The sequence below is a fragment of the Morus notabilis genome, unplaced genomic scaffold (genome assembly GCF_000414095.1).
Source record: "Morus notabilis unplaced genomic scaffold, ASM41409v2 Scaffold120, whole genome shotgun sequence".
In the NCBI taxonomy this organism is placed as follows: domain Eukaryota; kingdom Viridiplantae; phylum Streptophyta; class Magnoliopsida; order Rosales; family Moraceae; genus Morus; species Morus notabilis.
In genome coordinates, this window is record NW_010367559.1 from 329,686 (window position 1) to 353,063 (window position 23,378).

General features: G+C 32.0%; 3 protein-coding genes across 3 annotated transcripts; all 3 read right to left on the bottom strand.

Annotated features, from left to right (window-relative positions):
• Positions 1 to 1,474: 1,474 nt before the first annotated feature.
• Positions 1,475 to 6,218, bottom strand: LOC21398246 (probable fatty acyl-CoA reductase 5). The gene is made up of 9 exons (XM_024175217.1): positions 6,140 to 6,218; positions 5,890 to 5,993; positions 4,873 to 5,078; positions 4,101 to 4,201; positions 3,766 to 3,961; positions 2,662 to 2,826; positions 2,153 to 2,234; positions 1,703 to 1,984; positions 1,475 to 1,609 (listed from the first exon to the last, which is right to left on the bottom strand). Exons 1-9 carry the CDS (start codon positions 6,216 to 6,218, stop codon positions 1,475 to 1,477), a joined length of 1,350 nt encoding a protein of 449 aa, XP_024030985.1.
• Positions 6,219 to 14,263: 8,045 nt separating this feature from the next.
• On the bottom strand, positions 14,264 to 15,883 carry LOC21398247 (putative UPF0481 protein At3g02645). Its single transcript, XM_010112779.1, has one exon. The coding sequence runs from the start codon at positions 15,881 to 15,883 to the stop codon at positions 14,264 to 14,266; it is 1,620 nt and encodes a 539-aa protein (XP_010111081.1).
• Positions 15,884 to 21,006: 5,123 nt separating this feature from the next.
• LOC21398250 (putative 4-hydroxy-4-methyl-2-oxoglutarate aldolase 2) lies at positions 21,007 to 22,566 on the bottom strand. The gene is made up of 2 exons (XM_010112782.2): positions 22,420 to 22,566; positions 21,007 to 21,676 (listed from the first exon to the last, which is right to left on the bottom strand). Exon 2 carries the CDS (start codon positions 21,661 to 21,663, stop codon positions 21,163 to 21,165), a length of 501 nt encoding a protein of 166 aa, XP_010111084.1. The 5' UTR covers positions 21,664 to 21,676; positions 22,420 to 22,566; the 3' UTR covers positions 21,007 to 21,162.
• Positions 22,567 to 23,378: the final 812 nt, after the last annotated feature.

Genomic DNA, 23,378 nt, shown 5'->3' on the forward strand with positions numbered 1-23,378 from the left:
GATCGCTAAAAAATTAATCTAACAAGAAAAATACAATTTCTACCAATAGAGTAAAATAGCTTCGTCCACCGTAAAGACCCCCTTGATAATAAATTAAAACTATTTCATGTAATTATCTTTTTTGAATTCAAATAATACTAATACATAGATTAGTGAAAGTGACATACAATAAAGTACGTAGCACAATAATTTCCCAGAAACCATATCCCTGGGGACCTTATATCAATGATATTTCACGACTGTAATAAACTAGGTATTTGATCAAAAGAAATTTTAACAGTAAATGAGATTAGATTATTATCATTACATATCATTTAATTTTTATATTTAATAGGTAATCATTATAAAAATATAACTATTAAAAATTCGTGACTAGATTTAATTATTTCATGCAATCTGATTAGATAAATGGATTGGATTGTAGATTGACCCCTAATTCATGCAATCTGATCCGTGAACACTCTTATTTCTTATGTATGCTCGAACCAATTCAATCATACAACATCATCTCATGATTAGCATAAAATAGTTAGTTAAAATATAATTTAAACTTTTTACATGACGTGACAAGATTTAATTAATTAGATACCAATTAAGATACTAAACTTAGTGGACGTTTGGTTCATGTATTCAGAATCATGATTCAGAACTATTTTCGTTTTACGTGTGTTTTTTATGAGAGAAAATCACTGTAGAGAACCATGAATCATGATTCAAAATCAGAGACGAATACAGAAAACAAACATCCTCTTAGACATCATATTTAAGTCCTACGCTAACATCTATTTGGCCACAAGTTTAGTATGGCGAGATATTGTCACGTGCATGTCACACATTTGTCAGAAGATCAGAGACACGACTTCATCTAGTTATGGGAGAGATCAATAAAGTCAAGAGTAGAGAGAGCTTTTAACTCTGGACATAAACAGCTACAAGATTGTTCATTAAAATACTTCCCACCAAACTCAACTACCGAATTCGTTCAGAAACGTTTTCGGATCTACTTATTCAGAAAAAAGGGGTCAGACCACAATAATATTTCTTCACAACTCTTATGGGCTTCCCATTCTTCACTATAAATTAGGTTTCAAAGATAGCCATAGATACGATTTCCCTGTGAGCTTGACACTTATTCATACAAGTTTGCAAGTAAATATACTTACTTCACCATAAGATAATATGTCCAACATATTCTTCCACTACGCACAAAACGATCATTTAATACAATACTTTTTGAGGCCAGAAATGTGAGTTATCATATATTCTTCCCAATCAATGCAAGCAGGATCAAAGTTAAATGCCTCCATTATTTCCATGTTGTAAATGTCCTTTGCTTTTGTTCGCAGCCTCTCTGAGTTTTTGTCGTCAAAGCTACATATTTCACAGATATAAATTAATAAATACCAGAATAGTGAGAAAAAAAATGAGGAAATTAAGGGAAAAAACATTTTTTTTTTTAAAAAAAAAGGTTTACTTACACGCCTTTGAACAGCAAATATGGTTTGTAAAGCATTACCAAACGCATTACTGTATGAATTTTACGCTTGTTGCGAGTATACGCGTCTTGCAGAAAATAATGGCAAGATGCTAAATTAACCAATTGCAATATCTGCATTTCAAAAAAAAAAAATCATGAAGTCGCAAAATTAATATAGGGCATAATAGATTAGTTTCTAGCATAATAGACTAGTATAGAACAAACCTTCAAAGGTAGGATGGCTCTAAGCCCCATGTACATTCGGAAACGAGCCGTGTTCTTGAGGAATTTAATCTTCGCAACTCTTATGGGCTTCCCATTCTTGTTCATCAAAGGGTTTTCGATCAAGTGTCGGGTGCTCATTTTGTGTAACTGATCAAGGTGCATTGGATTTCTTAGTGAGGATCCCACGTGGTAAATTGTATTTGTGCCTGCAGAGGTTTGGTTTGACTGCGCGTGAGCCACAATGGCCACAATTATTGCATTTACCACCATGTCCGCTGGTATCTGCATAACAATATTGAAAAAAAAAAACATGACTTTTAAACTAGACAAATCAATATTTATATTTAACAAATATTGGTTAATAACAATATTATATGTGTATACATACATATATATATATATATATGTATAAATATCTGTAGTAGATATGTGTGAAGTTTTACTTCTTACCAAGTCTAGTATCAACGAAGGACTGCCCAGGAAGCTTGTCACTTTACCTTTGCCATAGCCAACGATTACACTATCAACGGTTCTATACTCGTTGATTTTTTTTTTTTTTTTGTTTAAGTACAAAAGAAAAAGAAAGGAGAAAGTAAGAGAGTTATCCAGAAATATAAAGAGAAAAATAAAATAAGGGATAATGGAGGAAATAACATCTTTAGACTGGGTAAATATTATAACAGATGCAGGATATAATTAGTATCGTTAACAAATTAACTAAATAAGAAGCTGTAAAACTAAGCTAAAAATAAAATTCATTTACTACAGTATCTACGGTACAATCATATGTATCTGAACTAAGAAGTAAATCGATGAATTATGTTGTATAGCAATCTTATATGAACAGGGGTGCCATATACTTTTTGATACTATTTACTTCATGAAAATTATGTTTTAATATTTTATTTGTAAGACATTACATGCGTAAATTAAATATCCGAGACAACTTAATTAATTACCTCACACCTTCAATCCAACCTGGAAAGGGATACTTGTAAGTGCTTGTAATCATTGTGGGCCGTATGATGACAATGGAGAGATTATCTTGATCAGATTGTTGTAAACACATTTCTCCCATTGCCTTTGTGAAGACATAGGTATTCGGCCATCCAAATAGCTTTGCTCTGTTAATTAGTTAAACGTTTGTGTTTTCAAGGAAAGTATAAATCATAAATATCAAAGCATAAATACCAACTAAAATTATTTTTTAATTAAAAGAGTTATTAGTACTGTTACTATAAAGCGGTAAGTTTGGACCGAATTAAACGGGTCGATCTAAGACCTATCACTGTTAGTCCGATCCCAACCCGACTCGTTTAAGTGTTCAAGTCGGAACCCCAAATGTCCGGGCCGAGGTACTTTCGAGCTCGGATGCTGGCCGACCCCGAACAACCTTTTTTAATTTTTATTTTTATAAAAATACCTTATAAAGTATAGGTCCAGGCTGACCCTCCCCACTTTAGGGCCAGGCCTAGCCCGGTGAAAATATGGACATGACCAAGGCGGCTTGAAATTTCCAATTGGGCCGCCGAGTCTGCCTCTAATTGTTACTCTCTAAACTTTGAGCATAGTGACATTTTGAACCTTGAACCTCCAATTTTGACATATAACCCTTGAACTTTCGTCTTTTGATAGTATTTCTCAATTACACTAAAATTGACGAGTGATTTCTGAAATATAACGCAGATAATCACATCCTTCTAGTATAATAACTGAAAATTTTCACATTAATAGTTAATAGTTACAATAAGTATAAAATATTATAGTCTTCAGGTTTAATAGGAATAAATTTGAAGAAATGATCACTCAATGGATAGATTATCTTTGTTAAATTATAAAAAATCAATTGTCAATTTTATTTTCACGGACGAAAAAAGTTAAAAAATAAAAATTTAAAGATTAATATGTTAAATTAAAAATTTAGAGACTAAAATATCAGTACGCTTAAAAATCAGAGGCTAATTATCCTAATTACCCTTTTGGATTAAAAATTATGGAGTATTTTTAAGTTGGTACGAAAAAAATACTCTACTAGTGTTAACATCAGAATCATTATCACAAACCTCTTCATGCCAAAATCCTTCAAGGTGGCTGTAATTGTCTCTTCCGAAGCTTCTCTTCCTCTCAGTTCTTGTAATTCTTTGGCCACTAGTTTCTCTTCTACTTTGTAATCAAGTTTGTAATTTGTTTTCTTCAATGTCTCTCCAAAGTGAAATGCTTTTTCTTGTATGAGTCCCTCCCTTTCGCCGCAGACATAAGCTAGAAGAGAAATTACATATTTCATTAATTCAGTACCTTAATTATGAGGAGAAACAATTAGGAATTAAGGGAATTAATATATAATATATGGTTCTTTTAATATAATTAATGGTAATTCATGACAAAAGATTGGACTTGCCTGTTGACAAATGAAGAAAGATCTTTAGCTTCTTACATTTCTTTGCAAAGTTTAAAATATGAAGAACGCCCGTCGTATTAATGCCCAGGGAAACATCATATCTGTCAAATTTTATCTCTCCAAGGAAGAACATTAGCATACCAACTAATATTTTATTTTAAAAGACTGGTTATTGACAGTTTTTCCATATAACTCTTTTGATTTTTTTTTCCTTCGGCTTTATATTTTTGACTCATCAGGCCCTAAAGCTGCATTTACGGTTTAATAGAAGTTAAAAAAAAAAGAAAAAAAAGACGCATTTTTGCGTTCGTTACCCCCAAAAGTTTTTTGTGTTTTGGTAAATTTTCATCTCATTTTTTTAATTTTGACAATTAACTCCCTATACTTGTTAAACCATTGCAATGTGGTCCAAACAAATAACGATAGTGATGAAAGAATTTTAAATGGGTTTAAAAAGAATCCCTACTAAGTTGGGACCATTTTTTACCTCATCGAGCACCAAATCCCCCACTACATGATACCATAAAAATAAAGAAAAACGATTAAGAGTAAAATATACAAAAAGCTAAAAGGCACAATAAAATAAGCAAATAAAATGAAAAGAAGAAAGAAAACAGCCGATCGAGTGATCTACCATCTCGGTTAGATTAAACTTTAAAATAATTAATAGTACAGAAATCCGATGAAATTATGAATCAAAATATTAATTAAGTATATATTTTGCCAACAATCTTCGTACTAATTAAAGCGAATAGTGCATGAATAGGAGTACCTTTCATCAAAATTTGTCGTTGCAGCAGAATTGACAATAACATCTATGCTTTCAAACATCTCTTGGCTCAACTTCAAGTCTTTAATTCCCAAGTCCTCATCATTTGCTACGTCTCCTGGGACGGCTACTACTTTTTCCCATATAAAGGACTCAAAATCTTTGCCAAAATTTCTCCTCAGAACGCTAAATAACTCTTTTCCTATGACCTAGAAAAATACCAAAAACAAACGCATCAAACACAAAGTCATCACTTTTGAAATAATTTATTGGACTCTCTCGGGCAACTTTTCCTGCTTAATCGCTAGGTTTCTTAATTATTAATATTTTACACGTAATTCAGTTACTATTCAATGAATGAGAAAACTGTTTTTCTAATGAATGAGTAACTATTCAATAACTCTTTTTGGAATTTTGTTTTCATCATTTTTATTTTTATTTTCTGTATATCGTATCTTTTAGACAATATATATATTGTAATTTTTGTCTTTCCATTCTCTTAAAACTTTCAAGTGTCTACAACTAGCAACCGACCATCTACTTGGTTATTTTCACGCATAGTGTGATCACTCTCTAAACTAGCGCCACTAAAGAGCAAATTTTTTGTTAGATTAAAAAGCATAGATGTGGCAAAGAAGTAAAATACTATTAAAAGTGTATTCTTGTATTTTTACTATGTCTCTTCATTTGAAAAATACGCGAGGGATGAAACTGAAATATATTTCTTAAATTTAGAGGGTGGTACTGTTGTTTCTAAAATTATAAGAACGATGTATATGCAATAATTAAAACTAGGAGCAAGGTATATTTATGTAACACATCATGTTGTTGTATAATTCTTGTTTCTCCGAGGTTTGTTTGTGTGGAGTTTATGGTCAAAACTTCAGAAGACAAAGTAGCTAGATACGTAAAATATTGGCACTTCTTAATATGAATGCATAATATTGACATGTTGACATGTATATTTGTATTGACATGTATATTTGTATGTAAAAGGGTAAACTTTATTTGCAAGTAAACCTCGTCATGAATGCGTTTTCTTGCTGAGTTGCAATCTGGAGCTCTTAAAAGAAGATAGAGCTTCTTCACTTTCGGCTCAACTCTCAGTAATTTTTCCACTAAAACTACATACATAAAAAAAGAAATAATATCATCACATATAATGCATCTGTCATATATGTATATGGATGTAAATATATATATATATATATATGTATGATGTATGTACACATGACACTACAGATCATGATGTGGATATTCGGAAGTTTACTTTTTGCAAGAAACCCAGTGGCTCCGGTGACTAAAATGGTCTTTTTCTCAAAAAACTGCACCATATTTTCCGATTCCATTGCAAAAGTGATGAGTGAGAGAGAAAGAGAGAAAGAGAGAGAAGAGAGAAAAGGCAATTAAAGAAACAGCTAGGAATGTTTCTCTAGTCTGAGTTTAGTGCGTTTCGTTGCAAGCTATCAAGCAAATGGTAGGAACTTCCTTTTTATAATAACGCAAAGGTAGAATTATTAAAAGCTAGTTGCAAGACGTGATTGTATCAATATTAAAATTTTGAAAACAGTAAAAGAATTTAGAATAATATTATATATAGTAGTTTATAATGAGAGAACGCATGATGGATCACTATGTGTATAGTAGTTTAATATATAGTAGTTTATAATTTTTCTTGCGTTTGAAGTTTTTTTTTTTTTTTTTTTGGAATTGTAATATTAAAATTTAATGTTGACTGAATTAATGTACAGATTTGTATGTTAAATTTAGTCTGAAGGTATATGCTTCACGAGATATAAAGAAATAGTGACTTTCTAAATAAATCTAACTTGTGTGGTAAAAAACAAATAATAATAATACGCCTTATATTTAAATGTATCTTTTTGTTTCATTTTTTTTTCTCAATTTATCTATCAATTTGTACAAACGGTAAGGTATCTGCTAAATTTGAAAATCAAAAGGACAATTAACTTCAAAGTAAATAAGGGTATATAGTATTTTCCATTTGTTTTTGCTTTTACAGAGTACAAAAGAAATAAATTAAATCAAGTTTTTCAAATGCGAAAGTTATGTTTATAGTTTGTAAAAAAATACGAGTTCAGAATAAAATAAAACTACACATTCATGTAATTATCCTTTTCCTGTTCAAATAATACTATTATACCTAGATTGTGGATCAACCATAAAGATTTAATCTATGTCGAATTCATGTGTCTAGACTCCAAAAAATTGAAAAAAAGAAAAAATGAATAGAGGAGTAAAAGTGACCGTGTCGGCCAAGAGCTATAATTAGGAGCAAAACACTTGGATTCGCCGATGCTATTTATAGTGTACGTGACCATCAGTGAGATTTGTCACCAAATTGCATCCTGAATTTCAAAATCACAACAACTGAAGTTCAACAGCTAAAAAACGTTATCAAGGTTTAATACATGAGATTAGTACATGAAAAGGCAAAAGTTATCATTTTTCAAATCATATCACGTGTAAATTTTGTGTCTTAAGTTGTCAATTTGATGCCACTATAGGCTCTTACACTTCAATTGTTACTGATTTTAAAGTTAATGATGCATCTTACTAATATTGAAAGTTCAGGGTCTTTTATGAAAAAAAAAATGAAAGTTTGTAGTACAACAATGCTATTTAATCATTTTTTAATCCTAGTGTTTTAAGAAAACTAATATCAAAAATATCATTTAATTATTTTTGTTACTGTGATTATCTCTAATATTAATTCGGGTTTATCTGATAAAAATTTAGATTTTCTAATAATGTAGGTGCTAATTATCCCGTACATTAAGTTGTCCAACTTAATTTATTTTAGAAGATAGGCATTAATTACATTCCTGATTATCTGTTAAGCAATAGATGGTTATCGCACATCAGATTTGCGCTTAGAATATGACAATGTTTAATAGTTAGTTAACAGGTAATATGTGCTCCTCGAGTTTGAAGTTAATTTGAATGCCAAATAATGTATGTCAGTCAATTATATGACTGTGAGATCAGAGTAGTCTATCATGACGATCAAGAAGGATGAAAAATAAGCAAATTAACTATAAAATGTCAATAAATTATAAATAGTAATTTGAAGATCACTGTTAAAAAAAAATGACACAAATAGAGTTTTGTGATACTTTGAATGGAATAATATTGCATTAACATAACCCCAAATATAATATTCAGATGTTTTATCTTCATATATATATATATATATATAACTAGTGGGATAAATAGGAAAGAACAATGATGTATCACCCGATGCCACGTAACTTTCAACACTGCAATAGAACAAAGATCAAAACTGAAAAACAATTCAAAAACAATTTCTGACTTTATATCGTTATAGGTGACCAGTTTTTTCTTGTTGATTTTATTTTGTAGATGACGTTGTCATTTAGACGTTAGGTCATTTGTTTTTAAGGGAACTTTAATTTTTGAATTTATTTTTTATTTTGAATCATAATTTATAATTTTTTATTATATTTTTTTCTTAAAAAAATACACATAAAATGAAAATAATTCTAAAATTAAACATCATTGTTGAAATGACATCAGGGGACATGAGACAGCTCAAGAATAAGACCGGTATGGCCACCAGCCTTAAGACACCTCCATGCTTAAGCCAAGGTCACATCAACCTATTCGTGGCGTAAATCACTTGCTAGCTTCTATTTAACAATTAAAAAAATATTAGTATCATTATTTTTATCACTTTTTATCATTTTTTATATTTATTATTTAATATGTAAATTTTATTATCTCCTTTTTTGTTAAAATAATAATATATTATGTTAATAAAGTCCACATGTTAAATAATAAATATAGAAAATATTAAAAAAATGACACTAATATTTTTCTTTAACAATTTTATGAGCAAAAAGACTCCTATTCATTCTTATTGAGTTTAAGCCCTACTACTTATACCAAGTGAATCTCGTCAAGTGAATAAATAAGACTCAATTTAATAGAATCCGTCATTTTATTAGCTATTGGATTTTATTTCTTTGGAAATGAATACCATTTTTGTATTTGTAATTTCGGCCTAGTTCACTTTACGGATTCAAATTTTTAATTCGAACTGAGATGTTATCTTTTTTTTAAAATTATTAATTATAACAAAAAAAATTAAATATGATATTTTTTTTAAAATTTTTAACTGTAAAAATTTAAAATTAAAAATTCGATAACACTGACGAGTAATTGACGAAAAGCTTACAAAAACAGTCATTCGCTGAAAGCATCTTCACGTAATGTTCGGGGGCAATCAACTTATTTAAGGCATTTTGTCAACGTCAAAAAAATTTCTTGCATCGATATATTTCGTACCATGTTGGGAAAACGAGATCCACACGTCAAAAATCAAAACCTCGATAGGTGAAGAGATAGCCAATGTAAAGCTAAATTTTCTTAAACAGCTCAAGTTCCTTTCCGAATGAAAGACCAATCAGTATATTTTCCGAATGAAAATATCAAATTATGAAAAAGACCAATCAGTATAATATGCTTAATTACTCTTTTAAATCGGAGTTAGTAGATTTCTTTTTTTTTTTAAATAAACAGTTAGTCAATAACTTATAACAAAAGCCGGCACCTACTAATATTTGTCCAATATCAGACTACTCACTGAATACTACTAACATAGAAAGAAAAGTAGAATAACGTGTCTCAAAACAAAGGGCCTAACATTTTTAAAATGATTTTATTTATAATATAAAAATTAAAATTAAATTATTTTAAAAATAATTTTGAGACATATTTTAAAATTGTGTTTAGTTAGTTTTTTAAGATATTATTTTGAGTATAATAAAAAAATAAAATCGTGTTTGGTTATAATTATTAATTATTATATTATAATACTATTGATAAGTAATAAAAAATGAAAATAGAAAAAAGCAAAACAACTTTTAATCTTTTTTGTTTTTATTTTCGTTTCCAAAACATTTACTAAATAAACACGGTTTGCATACTATTTTTATTTTCATGGCTCAAAAAACGTGCACCTAAAATTTCATCAACACTTAATAAATGTTCCTAGATTATTAATTTGGATTGAATAAATAAATAATCTAAAGAAATTAATGAACACTCGAATAACACAAACAAACTTAAAAAAGTAAAAAGAATAAAGTAAAGACGTTAATCACAAGGTATTGTATTCCAAAAATAGTGCAGAATTTAATTGAGAATTAAGGGTTTAATTCTTCTTATTAATAAGAGTTTATTCTCTGTTTCTAACTATATTAAAAGAGTATATATATATATATATATATATATCTACTGTGCACTTATCGCAGTGTAAAATGCACCGTCTTGGTGTTTCAATTTTATTTTTTTTTTATTTTTTTTTATTTTTTTGGCCTTTTGCTTTCTTCTTTTATTTGTTTGTTGCTCGTCTTCTGTCATATTAAGACTTTTTAGTGCTTCTGTATCTCTCTCTCTCTCTCTGATTCATTTCAAACTCTTTTCTTTTTTCTTTTGTTTTTTTGCCTTTTATGTGCTTCTTTGTTTTTGTTTTTTATTTTGTTTTTGATACCTGTTAAATCTTAAATATAAAAAAATAGCAACCGTTCATTATGTAATGGTCTAAAATGGTGAATTTCAGGTTCTTTATTTTTTTCCCATTCATTTTTAATTTTCAGCTCCTTTGTTTTTTTTAGTGATTTTTTAGTGCTTTATTTTTTTTCTTTTCTTTTCAAGTTTCTGTTGTTTTTAATATGGTTCTTTTCAAGTTTTAACTCCTGTTTTTTTTTTTTTAAATAGTTCTTTTCAAGTTTTAACTCCTTTGGTTTTTTATTATTTAGAATATATCATGTATTTCCGTGATTAAATGTATTTTTACTTAAAATACTATTAATATACACTTTTTTTTTTTTCAAATTTTACACCTTATAGTGGAGTTGGTTCTATAATAGCTATTAAGACATGCATGCTACTACTTGAAAGTAAAATGTATAGTTGTTTTGAATAAGTAGGATATTTTTTCCTGTATATTGTTATTCGTATTTCACATTATGAATATTTTAATTATAACTCAATATATGTTTTCCTTCTTATTAATTTTATGTGATGATTAGATTAGTAATTTTTAATTTGTATGTTTTCCTTGTTCGTAGAGGGGCAGGAAATGTATGTTTTCCTTCTTATTAATTTTATGTGGTGGTTAGATTATTATTTTAACACGTGATGTTTATCATTTTAATTTTTGCCGGTCATTGTTATGATAGATGTGTGGTCGTATTTTGCATTGGATTATATAAAATTTGGAGAAATTTTAGTAAATACTACATTTTTAAACTACGCAAATAACAAATTTTAAATTTATTTAAAGTAAATAGTAATTTATTGTAGAAATGTTCCGATTAATAAAAAAACAACTTGCGTGATAAAAAAAATCTTTATTTACATAAAAAGAAATTTTTTTTTAACAATCGTAAAATGAAAAATTATATGAAAAAAAAAATTTACTAATCCTAAATGAAATATTTAAGTACAAAACTTATGTTTACTTTAAATAATTTTAAAATTTATTATTTACTTAATATTTAATTTTATTAAATAATTTTAAAATTTATTATTTACTTAATATTTAATTTTATAAATCTGTAATTTATTACATTCTCCCTTATATTTGCTGAAAAAGCAGTCTGTCATCACCGTAACTTTCCACCTAGATCGTTATTGTTTTTATGAAATTATATTTATGCCTTAAATAGTTTTGGATTTCTTATGTAATTTTTCTTGAAGATGGATGCGCATTGAAAAGATCAAAGAACCGTCAAGAAAGCTATTAAACTTTTTGCATACCTTTTGATTTTCATTTTAAAAAAAAAAAAATCCAACACTTGTTTTGATGGAATTATTTTATGAATGATGATAATGACCAGTTGGAAGAAAATGCTTAAAAATTACGGGTCTACGGTTCATCGAACGACTCGTGATTCAGCATGGATAGTACTGGTAATTAGTAAAAGAAATAGGCGTCTTGATACAGTAGATCCAGAGGGTACGTGACGCATTAGAGAACAAAAATGACCGATTTCTAAGGCCTCTTTAGATCAATACGACCAGAGTAGTAATATACGACATATTTCGTGAAGAAAAATATTTTAGATCAATGTTAAGAATAGAATCATCAAAAAGATCTTGTAAGCGTCACTTAAATATATTAGCGATATTTTACGGGGAGTATAAAACGTGATATATATGCCAATTACCTATTGGTCCAGTTAATTATTGAAAGTTAAAAAGGAAATAGTAGAAAATAGGTCAATATGAAAAGTTTAAAAAAGTATATAGGCCAATTTTTAGTTATAAAAATTAATAGATTAATAGACCATAATCAGATAAGTTATGGACAAACTTGTCAAGTTATGGTTCATAGCCAGACAAGTTATGGATAATTATGGACAATAACTTGTCAAGTTATGGTTCATAACCAGACAAGTTATTGACGAAAACAGTAATGTAGCCTATTTATTAACTTATGTAAACTATTAGCCTATTAATTTTAATCTATCTCAAGTCTTAGTCTATTTTCCTCTTTCTCCCAAAGTTAAATTTGTTTGACAAAACCAAATAGCCTTTATACCGCAAAAAGCCAAGCTTATTAAAGAAATAGCCACAATTAAAACGAGACTTTTTACGGACTCTAATCAATTCATTAGGGTTGGTAATATTATTTAAATATCTTCCACCAACATGGGAATATATTACTTTTAGAGGTTGTTTTTAATTTTTGTAAGAAGCTACAGTAGATTAGGTGTTTGGCAAAACTTGATTTTGTCCGACAGCTTCTAAAAACTGTTGCCCCATAGCAGAATTTGAGAAGTAAGTCAGGGGTTTTTCCACAGCAGCTGCTGTCATTATGTAAATTTACTAAAATGACCATAATAAAAAAATTAATTCCCAATCAACTCATTTTATTTATTCCAATAATATATTAATGTTTATTTAAAAATTAAAAATCTTTAATAAATATCTTATGCTAAATTTTAATAATATATTTTTATTATAATGTTGCAAGTTAAAAAAAATAAAAACAGACGCGCGCGCGCACAGTTCAATTCCGGGACTTGGATTAAGGCAAACACAAAGGAGGTTCATCTTAGAATCTAAAATAACACTTCGAGTGTTGCTTTATTTTCAACATGGACAAATCTAACACCATCATTAAAGCCATACACATAACACTACATATCTGCCACAAACTAAATTAGCGGGACAAGGTGACATACTTGATAAAATACGTATGAATGATATTTTAACCGATCGAGTCAGTTGGAGAGAAATTTCCAAAAGTTGGTTAGATAAAATGACAAGAGCTTGTGGAAATTAGCACATGTTTCGGAAACTAACAAAACCAATTAAGCTGGTTAAGACTTGAGACTTTTTTCTAATCGTTTTTCAATAATATTATTCTCGTTCCTAATTTCTATAAAATTGTTCATTTTTAAAATCATTTTCATGGTTGCGTTGCTTTTTCAATTTATTGTCGTTTCATTTCTCGTGATTTTCTCCATCATGTGGTGCGGTTTCGTGTATTTTTTTTATAATTGGACGTGATTTCGTGTATTGTTGTCATTTTCACGATGACTTCTTATTGTACTACTGTCGTCTTTTAACTCTAGTTATTGGCGTTCTTTAATGTTGTCGGTTCTCCATGTTATTTTCATTTCGCAACATGATGTCGTTTTCAATGTTGTCGGTATTAATTGTTACGGTCGTTTGCAAAATGTCGTCGGTATCGTCATTCTGCCTATGATGTTTTCTACCGTTTTCCCGTCACTTATTTCTTTCCCCCATTGGACACATTTTTTCAAATTTGATTTCCCCTAAAAGTTTTGTAAAAGTTCATGTGTGCGTTTTATTTATAAATAATGATATCTATACCCAGCATGATAATTAAAATAAAATAAAAAAAACAAACATCTCTAGTATCTTTTGCAGTGCTCCAACAAAAATTTCTAGCTTTCTCACTGAGATATCTTGAAAGTTTATTTATATAGATCCAACAATGCAAGCTTGAGAAACGACATTGGCATCGACAATGACCAGACACACGCAACGCATTGGAGATCCGGAGAAGGTTTAGAAAACGACTTCAACACAAAAGTAGACAAGTTACTTGCAGAGCAATAAGATAAAAACGACGATGAATCAGCAAAGTGACTGACCGGGTAAAAACGATAACAACCTGGGAGAATATTTAGAATATGACAAACAAACTACATTAAATTGACAACAACAGCGGTATAAAGAAGACATACATGAACGACAGGCAATGTTATAAGAGACAATAAATTGAAAAACGACAAAAGATGGGAATACGACTACAATTCTACAAACACAAAGATAAATAATAAACAGTAAACGACAACAATATAATATTAAGCTACATATAAGACCTAAAGGAAGGTAGTCGCAAGCCCTGCTGAGCCTCAGAGGTGTAGTTGATCTTGAAGGAAAAACGAGGACATTCAAACACAGAACAAAAGGTTTGGATGTTCATTAGCAACAGTATCAAGAGAACAGCGAAAACTTTGCACCATTTCCGCACGGTCCGCCGCCACTTGTTCATGAATTTACACGCTGACACCTTCCACAAACTGTTGTAGTAGTTAGTAACCCCTTCAATGGCCATGTCTAAATCTGGGGTGTTTGTTAGCTCTATCAACTTGTTCATTTCACTGAAAATCTTCGCGACTTTTTCATCATTGATGGACTCCGGTTTGGAGATAATTCCCTGATCCTTAAGCACCATAACATCGTCAGCAGACTTTATAAGCCCGTTCATCAATTCAACAAACCCATTTAGAATCAATGGTTCTTTCTCAGACTTGACCATGGCCTCATACGCACCCAAGTTTCTAAGTACAACCTCAAAGTTGACATTTAGCCTGGTGAATGGAAGATGAAAGGAGACTGTGTTTGGATCAAACCTGATGGTTGTGATGTGATCAGCCACGAAGAATTTCACTCCAGATTTATTTAGTTCCGACGCTCTCGGAAACGAAATTTCCTTGGCAGGCACTTCTTCTTTTGCAGCTAAAGGTATACTTGACATGAGGTCTGACCATGGTAGTTCAAGTAAACCTTGAACAAGCTCAATGGGTTTTTGAAGTTCTGGTGGTGCTATCTCCTTTACTAAGTCAACGATTTGATCACTGATCACTGCGGTTTTCATGCACATTGGAAATATTACTGGAACCAGGATTTCAGATCTTACTTTCTTATATAGTTCTTCTATTGACCTCAACTCCTCTTCTTCTTCTTTAGAATTCCATTCAGACGAGTGCTTGAGAGTGACCAAATGGTAAAGAAGATCCAACAAATGGGCACGTTTTATGGCCTTGTAGAGAGGATAATTCTCCACTATTTTAAATGGTGAGAAGAATTCACAAAATCCAAACAAGATTTTTGGGAAAAGATTACTTACAATCTCATTCCGGTGTGAGACTTGCGAGCATTCTGCGATCAAGATAACTTTCAGAACAAATATAGGAATTTGATTCTCGAGCATCATGGCTTCTTGAATGGCAGTTTCCTGAGCCAATATCCTTCCAACAAAGTTAACTAAGTGACACAGAGAGCTGGAATTGGCAAGAGCTTCCATGTTGATTCCGCAGCAGCAAAGCAAACCAAACAGAAACAAGCCATCAACGGCCATTACACACGCCAAAACTTCATCTTCCATATCCAAGTAGATGTTGTAAGAGGCACGAACCGATGGGACCGCTATCTGCTTAAGAAACTCGACGAGTTTCTCAAAGTCAAGGCTTTGAAATCCCTTGTGAATCCTTTTGGCCTCCACAACCTTGTACATTTGCATGTTTTGGAGCTCATGCCTCAAGTGATGGACAGGCCCTAAGCCTACTAATTGAGGGGCATAAGCTTCTGGTTTGGAAGAAGTTATGGAGTTGGGGACTTTGAAGATGCTAATAGGAACATCTATGTCATCTTTGTTGAAGATGTCAGTGATTGTCTTGTCAAAATTTTCGGTTTTTTCGGCCATTTGTTGTTTGCCTGAGTTTATAGAGATTGTAAGCTAATTAAGACAATGATTTCAGTGATTTTAGAGAGATTGCAATGCTAACACTTTGTAAGGAAGAAGGTGGAGGGATTATTAGATGGAGAGAATGAATATAAAAATGGATGGTTTTTAAGCCCATCTCTCTTTTTTTCCCCCCTTTCTACTTAAAAGGGAGTTTTAACGTCTATATTATCTAAATACACGTTACATACACAGCAGAGAATGCCCAGGAAGGATGAAAAAAAAAATTGCACAGGAAGGTGTTGACCTGCTATTAAAGTGGGTATTTCTGTTTCTAGAGTAGGATCTATGGCTCAAATTAAAGCCATGAAGCAAGTAGCTGGCAAATTGAAATTGACACAATTCTCAAAATTAGAAGCCTTTGCACAATTTTCCAAGCCGGAAAATCAGAACCAATTAATTAAGATAAAAATAAAAAGACTTTTTATTTATTTTTATGGAATATATATGTATATATATCAATGCTTTTAGATTATAACTTTCATCTCACTTCTTGTTCCTATATTAATAGGAGTAGGACTTCTATTTTTTCCAACGTAAAAAATTCTTTCAACAAAGATGTGAATTAAGAAGAATTGGTCGATGAAATATGAACCGTAAACTAAATCTTGATATACCTCAGAACACTACATTTTTGTTACCACGGCAATAAATCCTTTTTTTTTTTTTCTTTGCATTATCCACCATATATCTCTTTGCAAACTCCAGGGCTCCTTTCTTCCTTCAAGTCAGATTTTGATCCCCAGCGACAAAGGTGTTAGTGGTTTATCATTGGGTCAATAATGCTACTCCCCCTTTTTGGTGAGGAAAGTGGCGTGGGCGTGGGCGTGGGCGTGGGTGTGGTACATTCTACGGCAGTTGCCTCTTCTCCCCTTTTGAGGACTCGTGGAAAATAGTATCTTTCTAGCCTGCATATTCGTGGAAGTCAATCTCATTTTGTAGGCTTATCTCTATTTTTAGCAACTGAACGGGAAGTGATTTAGGAAAGGACTTTTTCATCAGATGCGCTCACCCAACCAACGAGAAAGGGCTCGCCGATCTCCTTTAGGGGTGGGCGACATTGCCTCTTTGCCCTGTTTGTACTTACTTGCAGAGTGAGCAAAAGCATACTTTTGGGCTTCTCTGCAATGCGTTTTGTGATTGGTTTGATTGGTGGGGATAGGGCTTTAGTCTTAGTTAAATGGTTAAGTAGGTGCAGCTTTTCCATTTCTGCGTACTTGGGAGGATTTGAGACCCCCTAAACCTAGAGTTAACTGGTGTAACTTAGCATGGTTCTCTAAGGCTATTCCAAGGCATGCTTTCATCGATGGTCGACAAGTATGATAGTACTAATGATGATTCTTCACGTATTTCGTGTATATCTCGCTGGTGCACCCAAGATCAGATATAGCTGGTTTTCCACAAGATCCATTTCAGCAGAGCATATGATGTCGATGGCCCGAGGTAGAGCACTCAATGAGCAAGGGTGGCCGCCATAGGCCAAGCCTTTCCCTTAAAAACCGAGCAGAACAGGGGTAGGGAAGGGCCACCAATTACTAAGCCGGTCAACTTAACTTACCCCGCTCATCCATACTGATTTTTAGTGGCTTTTGTTTAATTCATTCGGTAGGTCTTTGAAAGAGTTCAACATCGTTGAATAGAAGCATCTTTTTTTTCTTAATTACAGCACAAAGAACTAATTGAGTAAGAAAGGAAAGGGTTTCACAGCTAAGAGAAACAGTCATGTTTCTAATCGTCCAATCTACCAATAAAAGAATTCTATACCATTTGATCTCTTTATCATTTAAAATTTGTAAAAAATAAAAAAAGGCATTGTCGATGGATTTTACCACGAATCCATCAAGGACAGTTTTATACTTTACAAAGAGGAACGTTATATCACGCATCCATATATACGTAAGTCTTACATAGTTGTCCTTGTCTCATCGGTACTCATTCCCTCTTATTCTTCCTCTGTAATAGCTGCCTCGCTAGCGAAGGGTCTTCCGAGCCCTGCGCAGATATCATATCAAACTTTACCAATTCTTTTTGGCGACTATAATCTTTTCCCAAATCCTAGGACGCCCAATATATGTTTTACCTCTTCTATTCGAAAATCTTAAATTTTTATAAGTTCTTCTTGACTTTTATTCAAAAGTTCTAAAAATGTATTGATATTAGACCTTTTGAGGCAATTATAGACCCTGGGGGGCAATTTTGATTGGTCAATATAAATATATTTCAATGCTATTTCTTTTTTCATTTTTCTTAGTTTAGCTAATCTACCATGAAAATTAAAAAGAGGTAAAGTACCTTTGTGTTGATTATGTCTAGATTTGCCTCAATTGTTTCTCTTGCCTTCAGCTTTACTCAAGTTAGCTTCTGTCATTTCAAGAGTTTGCTGAGTGAATAGGCCCTGAAAGGAGAAGTGAGGTTGGAATGTCAACTGGCGTCTATTATTGAATTCACCTTACCTGATAGTACCCTAAAAAGTCGGGTGTAAAAAGGAAAAAAGGTCTTCGTTCCTGGTTCTCCTTTAGCTAGATCCTCCGGAACAAGACCTATAAACTTTTGCCACTATTAAGTCACCAGTGAGTGGCATTGCTCAGTTACTAACGACAAATGTGACAAAATTGGTAATGAAACAAAAAAGTCTCGTTCATTTCATCGATTTGAGTTTTTAGTTATAAGTTTTTACAGTTAAAAGCTCTCAGAAAATGTCACATCTAATTTTTTTTTGCTACAGTTAAAAGCTCTCAAAAAATGTCATATCTCAACTCGAATTAAAAACTCGAATCCGCAAAACGAACGAGGCTAAAGTGTAATTTTTGGCCTAACATTTTGCTTTGCCAGCTTATATATGAGGAATAGAAAATTTTCAAGGGACTCCAAGGAAAATTATAAAGAACTAGTACTCGCCTGCTCACCAAATTTTATCCTTCTGGATTGAGATTATTAACAGACCTATTATCAGTCACTCAATCAGAATTTATCAGTAGGGGTCAAATTTTTTTAATTAAGATTATTCCAAAACTGTATATATATAATAGTTTTTATTTATATATGTAACACATGATTGACTTAATAAAATATAAAGAATTATTAATTTAAGAGAGATTAAGTCTAATTTATATACATACTTATTATATTAAAATTAGAATCACTATATTAAAAAATAAAAAATAAAAAAGCTAGCCCCCAGTCTTATGTCAATGCCTATCATTGAACATATATTTTCAACAGAGAGTATCCGAAGTTTGATCCTCGAGGATTAATTTGTATGGTTGGGCTACAAGACTACGTTTAGAGATGAAAAAAATAATAAAGAAAAATAAACTCTCGTACGATTATTTGTGATAAAACTAAACCATGTGCCTAAGAAAAATTGTTAAACTTACTCTTAAAGTACATGACTCTAAATTTTTACGTTTTACTCTTAATTAATGTCTTTTATATAATTATTTGATTAAAAAGGATTTTAATTAATAATAAAAAGTAAAAATCTAAATCTACGCACTTCTCCCGCTAACATCATGACTTGGAAAGAAAGTACTTCCACTCCAAATAGGCAAACATTAAAAGCCCTGTTGAGCCTGAGAGGTGTTGTTCTTGAAGAATGAAAGACAAACGACGACATTCATACACCGAGAAAAGCTTGGATAGCCATGAACAACAGGACCAAGAAAGCACCAAGCACCTTGAGATAGCTCCACACAGGCCACCGCCATTTCTTGATGAACTAAGATGCTAACCGCAGCAATCTTTTCGTTCAAATCCGGTGTGTTTGTCGCTCGAATGGACTTACTCATTCCACTGAATAATTTTCAATTCATTGTCGCTTAATTGTTCTTGTCATTTTCTCTATGTGAATTCGTGCGTTGTTGTCACTGCGACGGCGACATCTTGTCGTAGTAATGTCCTCTTTTCTTTCGGGTAATTGTCGTTTATTGTATGTTGCTGCCACTCGCTGGTTTTCCGTGTTATTATCGTTTTGCAATATCATTTTTTTTTTCAATGTTATTGTCGTTTTAAAATACGGTCTCGTTTTTATGAATTATTATTACAAAAGATATCATTTCCCCTGTTAAAATTAAGTATATGGTTTTCCATAGTAAATGACATTTATGTTTAAGCTCTTTGTCGTTTCTTAGGAGGGTAAGCTCTTTGTTTTTGTGAGCTAGCTCCCAGTGAATGTTTCATCTTCCATTGGTTTTTTGTTTTTTGTTTTTTGTTCTTTGTTTTTGTGAGCTAGCTCCCAGTGAATGTTTCATCTTCCATTGGTCAAAGGTCAACTCCGAGGTTGTGATTAGGAACTTAGTTGCATAAGATTAAGAAGCCATGAAAATCAGAACCGATGAGTTTTTCTTGATATGTGGAATTTATTATTGTTATACTTATATTTGGGACAGTTTAAGATGTTAAGGTGCCCAAACATCTTGATATCTTAAAAATTTAGAATTAGAGTTCCATGACAGACGACGAAGTCGCATTAGTATTCAAGGGGATGAGCAAGTCAGTACAGCTGACAAACGACACAGCCATTGAACAAGTTAACAAATACTACAAGATTGGTTTCTAGAAGGTTTCTGTGAGTAAGGTCATTAAGAAAGGGCAAATCGCAGTAAATGGAACATATGCAGTCTGTTTATTCAATAAGAATAGAAGTGCCTTGAAAATCTTTTATTTTCAATCCAATACATATAGCTCTACAAATTACTAGGAGGATCAAGGATGGTGATGATTAGTTTATAGTATATCTAGTACTAGTTTCATATTCAAAAGTCAAATCATAGAACAAATAGCAGTATGTACAAAGAGGCATAAGTGGGACATATTTGGGCATGAGAAAAGAGTAGGCCATATTAAGCCATCGTTTCTGTCTTCCTGGCTTATTGTTCCGTGCAAGGAATCTCAAATGAACTGAAAAGGAAAGATGAAACTTTGGAGATAGTGCATTAGACTTTCTTGTACTTATTCTCTTGTTGCAAGTCAAAAGAAGAACTTAATACTATTATTGATAAGATTCAGCAACTTTCCCTCCGTTGAGATTGTGATCACGTTTTCAGTAAAAGGAACAGGGCATTTAAAGATTCCAATGAAATTGATTGAACATGAAATAGATATCAAAACCAGATTACCATTATTGCGGGTTCAAGCTAATACAGATAACTCAAGGACACGAAGTAAACTTACAGAGCATTACAGGAAAACAAACTCGCAGCATATGATCATGTATCGAAAACTATCTCTCTTTCAATGGTTTAGACAGATAACTCAGTTGGAGAAATCAGAATTCCATCGGTGTCTGCATAGAGCCATTCGCCGTCTCGGATCCTTGTCCCTGCAAGGCTTATTGGAACATGCTTCTCTCCGTGCCGCTTCTTATTAGCTTTCATTGGATGGGAGGCCAAAGCTCTCACCCCAATGTCACATCCATTAATCTCATCAACATCTCTTATACATCCATTCACCACTATCCCTGCCCATCCATTGTTCTGAGCTTGAACTACAGGATTACCACCCAATATAGCACATCTCAAGCTTCCACCACCGTCCACAACAAGAACTCTGCCATTGCCTTTCTCCTCAAGCAACTCGCGAACCAGCACATTGTCTTCAAACACCTTGAGGGTAACTATTTGTCCGGAGAACACCTGTCGACGGCCATATATCTGAAAAATTGGCTGGAGTGCCCGGAGCTCGCCGCTCGCAATTAGTTGTGAGTTTGCATCACAAACTTCAGCAGTTGTAACCAAGGCCATTTAGGGCAAGTATCTTCAAGATAGAATCATAGGACAAACACCAAATTCTTTTAATATAGACTAGTATAACCCAATTGACACTAATTCACCATTAAACCGAAAACTCTGATTCTTTAGTGATAAGAAAGAAGAGTGAAGAAGACAATGTCAAATTAAAAACTAAATCAAAATCAAATTGGAATGAAGGAATCTCAATATGAAGAAGCTCAGAATTGATAAGAGACACCAAAAAGGCACAGATCCTATGGTTCAGGAACCTAACTTTCCTTCCCTAATCACTCTCTTCTACGTATATATAACTTAACCTGAAACTTAGAAAAGGGAACGACAGAACAATATCTTTTTATGTGCTATATATACATCTTTACATGTATGTGTGGGGGTGCGAGCCGGTAAACAAGTGGATCCGAAGGCTTTTGAGAATTATTATGGCATAACTAACAATAAATCGCAGATTAAGTATGACAAAATTAAAATAATAACGACTAGTTTATCAAAATAAAGGCTGTTAAACAATTTTTTTAGCCGAATTGCTTGAAATCACGGTACTTTTCGTCGGCATCCAGTAATCGAGTCTGCTTTAGATGCAGAGAAACTGATAGAAATGCAAAAGAAAATCAAAATTTGAACATAAAACGTATGCGTTCAAAATTTCATCCCAAATCAATTTATCTTCCAAGTTTCTCGGGAAACAAACAGGAAGTTCATGAAATCAAGATAAAAAGGAGAGATGATCCGACAGTTCAAAGTTTTTACCTGCGATCAGCGTCGGCCACCGTAACAACGCTAAGCTCCAGCTATTTAAGAATATGCACAGCCTGAGAGAGAGAGAGAGAGAGAGAGAGAGAGCTTCTCAGCACTGACTCTCGCTCACAAGAAACCTAGGATGATAAATACTTGAAAAACAGAGAGAGGATCTGTATTTCTGTGTTAGCAGTAAAGCGCGTGGATTACTATTTCGATCGCATTTCAAATTCTTATGTAATTTTACTACTTTTTGTTTTCTCAGATCTATTTTCTTTTCTTCTTCTTTTTTGCCCTTTTCACGTGATTCACTAATTTTTAGACTCTATTTGGTTCATAGATTAAAATTATGTGATTAGAATTATTTTTAATTTACGTATATTTTTTATGAGAAAAAATCTTATAACAAACCATGAATCATGATTCAAATCAAAGAACGAATCTCTCTACTAAACATCACCTTAACTTTTTAATTATCACTAATGAAAACAAAATGAGCCGTCTAATGAGAAGTAATGACTGACCCATGTGGTCCTACTCTCAAACGTCAACTATTAAATTAAAATAAAAATATCGCTATTAATTGTTAGTTTTCTTTTTTTTTTTTTACTTTTAATATGACTAATATATTATTAATATTGGATTGATTTGGTCATTGTTAATTTTTTTAGTGGGAACTGAAAATTAAGTCCAACTATAAGAAATTGGAGGTGCTTTTAAAATTTAGATTGGGATTCCCTCAAAAAGAAAAAAAAAAAAAAATAGATTGGGATGGGGAGTTCTATCACCCGCTTGAATGGAGCGTGACTGGGGAGATATTTAATCAAATAATTGGTGTATTTAGGGTTAGAAAATGGCGGTTTTATGGTGGGATTGCGTTGTGCAGATCTTCATCTGATAATGATGGCTTCATGTGTGAGTGGCAAGTGGCATCTGTATTTCATTAGTGCTTTGGTCACAAAATGACGTCT

Bases quoted from the DNA above. Each gene is read 5' to 3' on its own strand.
- LOC21398247 (XM_010112779.1), bottom strand. From the start codon at position 15,883: ATGGCCGAAAAAACCGAAAATTTTGACAAGACAATCACTGACATCTTC.
- LOC21398246 (XM_024175217.1), bottom strand. From the start codon at position 6,218: ATGGAATCGGAAAATATGGTGCAGTTTTTTGAGAAAAAGACCATTTTA. The intron at 4,202-4,872 runs GTACTCCTATTC...AAAATTTGACAG, and splicing joins ACGACAAATTTTGATGAAAG to ATATGATGTTTCCCTGGGCA. The intron at 3,962-4,100 runs GCAAGTCCAATC...TTTCTCTTCTAG, and splicing joins CTTTCTTCATTTGTCAACAG to CTTATGTCTGCGGCGAAAGG.
- LOC21398250 (XM_010112782.2), bottom strand. From the start codon at position 21,663: ATGGCCTTGGTTACAACTGCTGAAGTTTGTGATGCAAACTCACAACTA.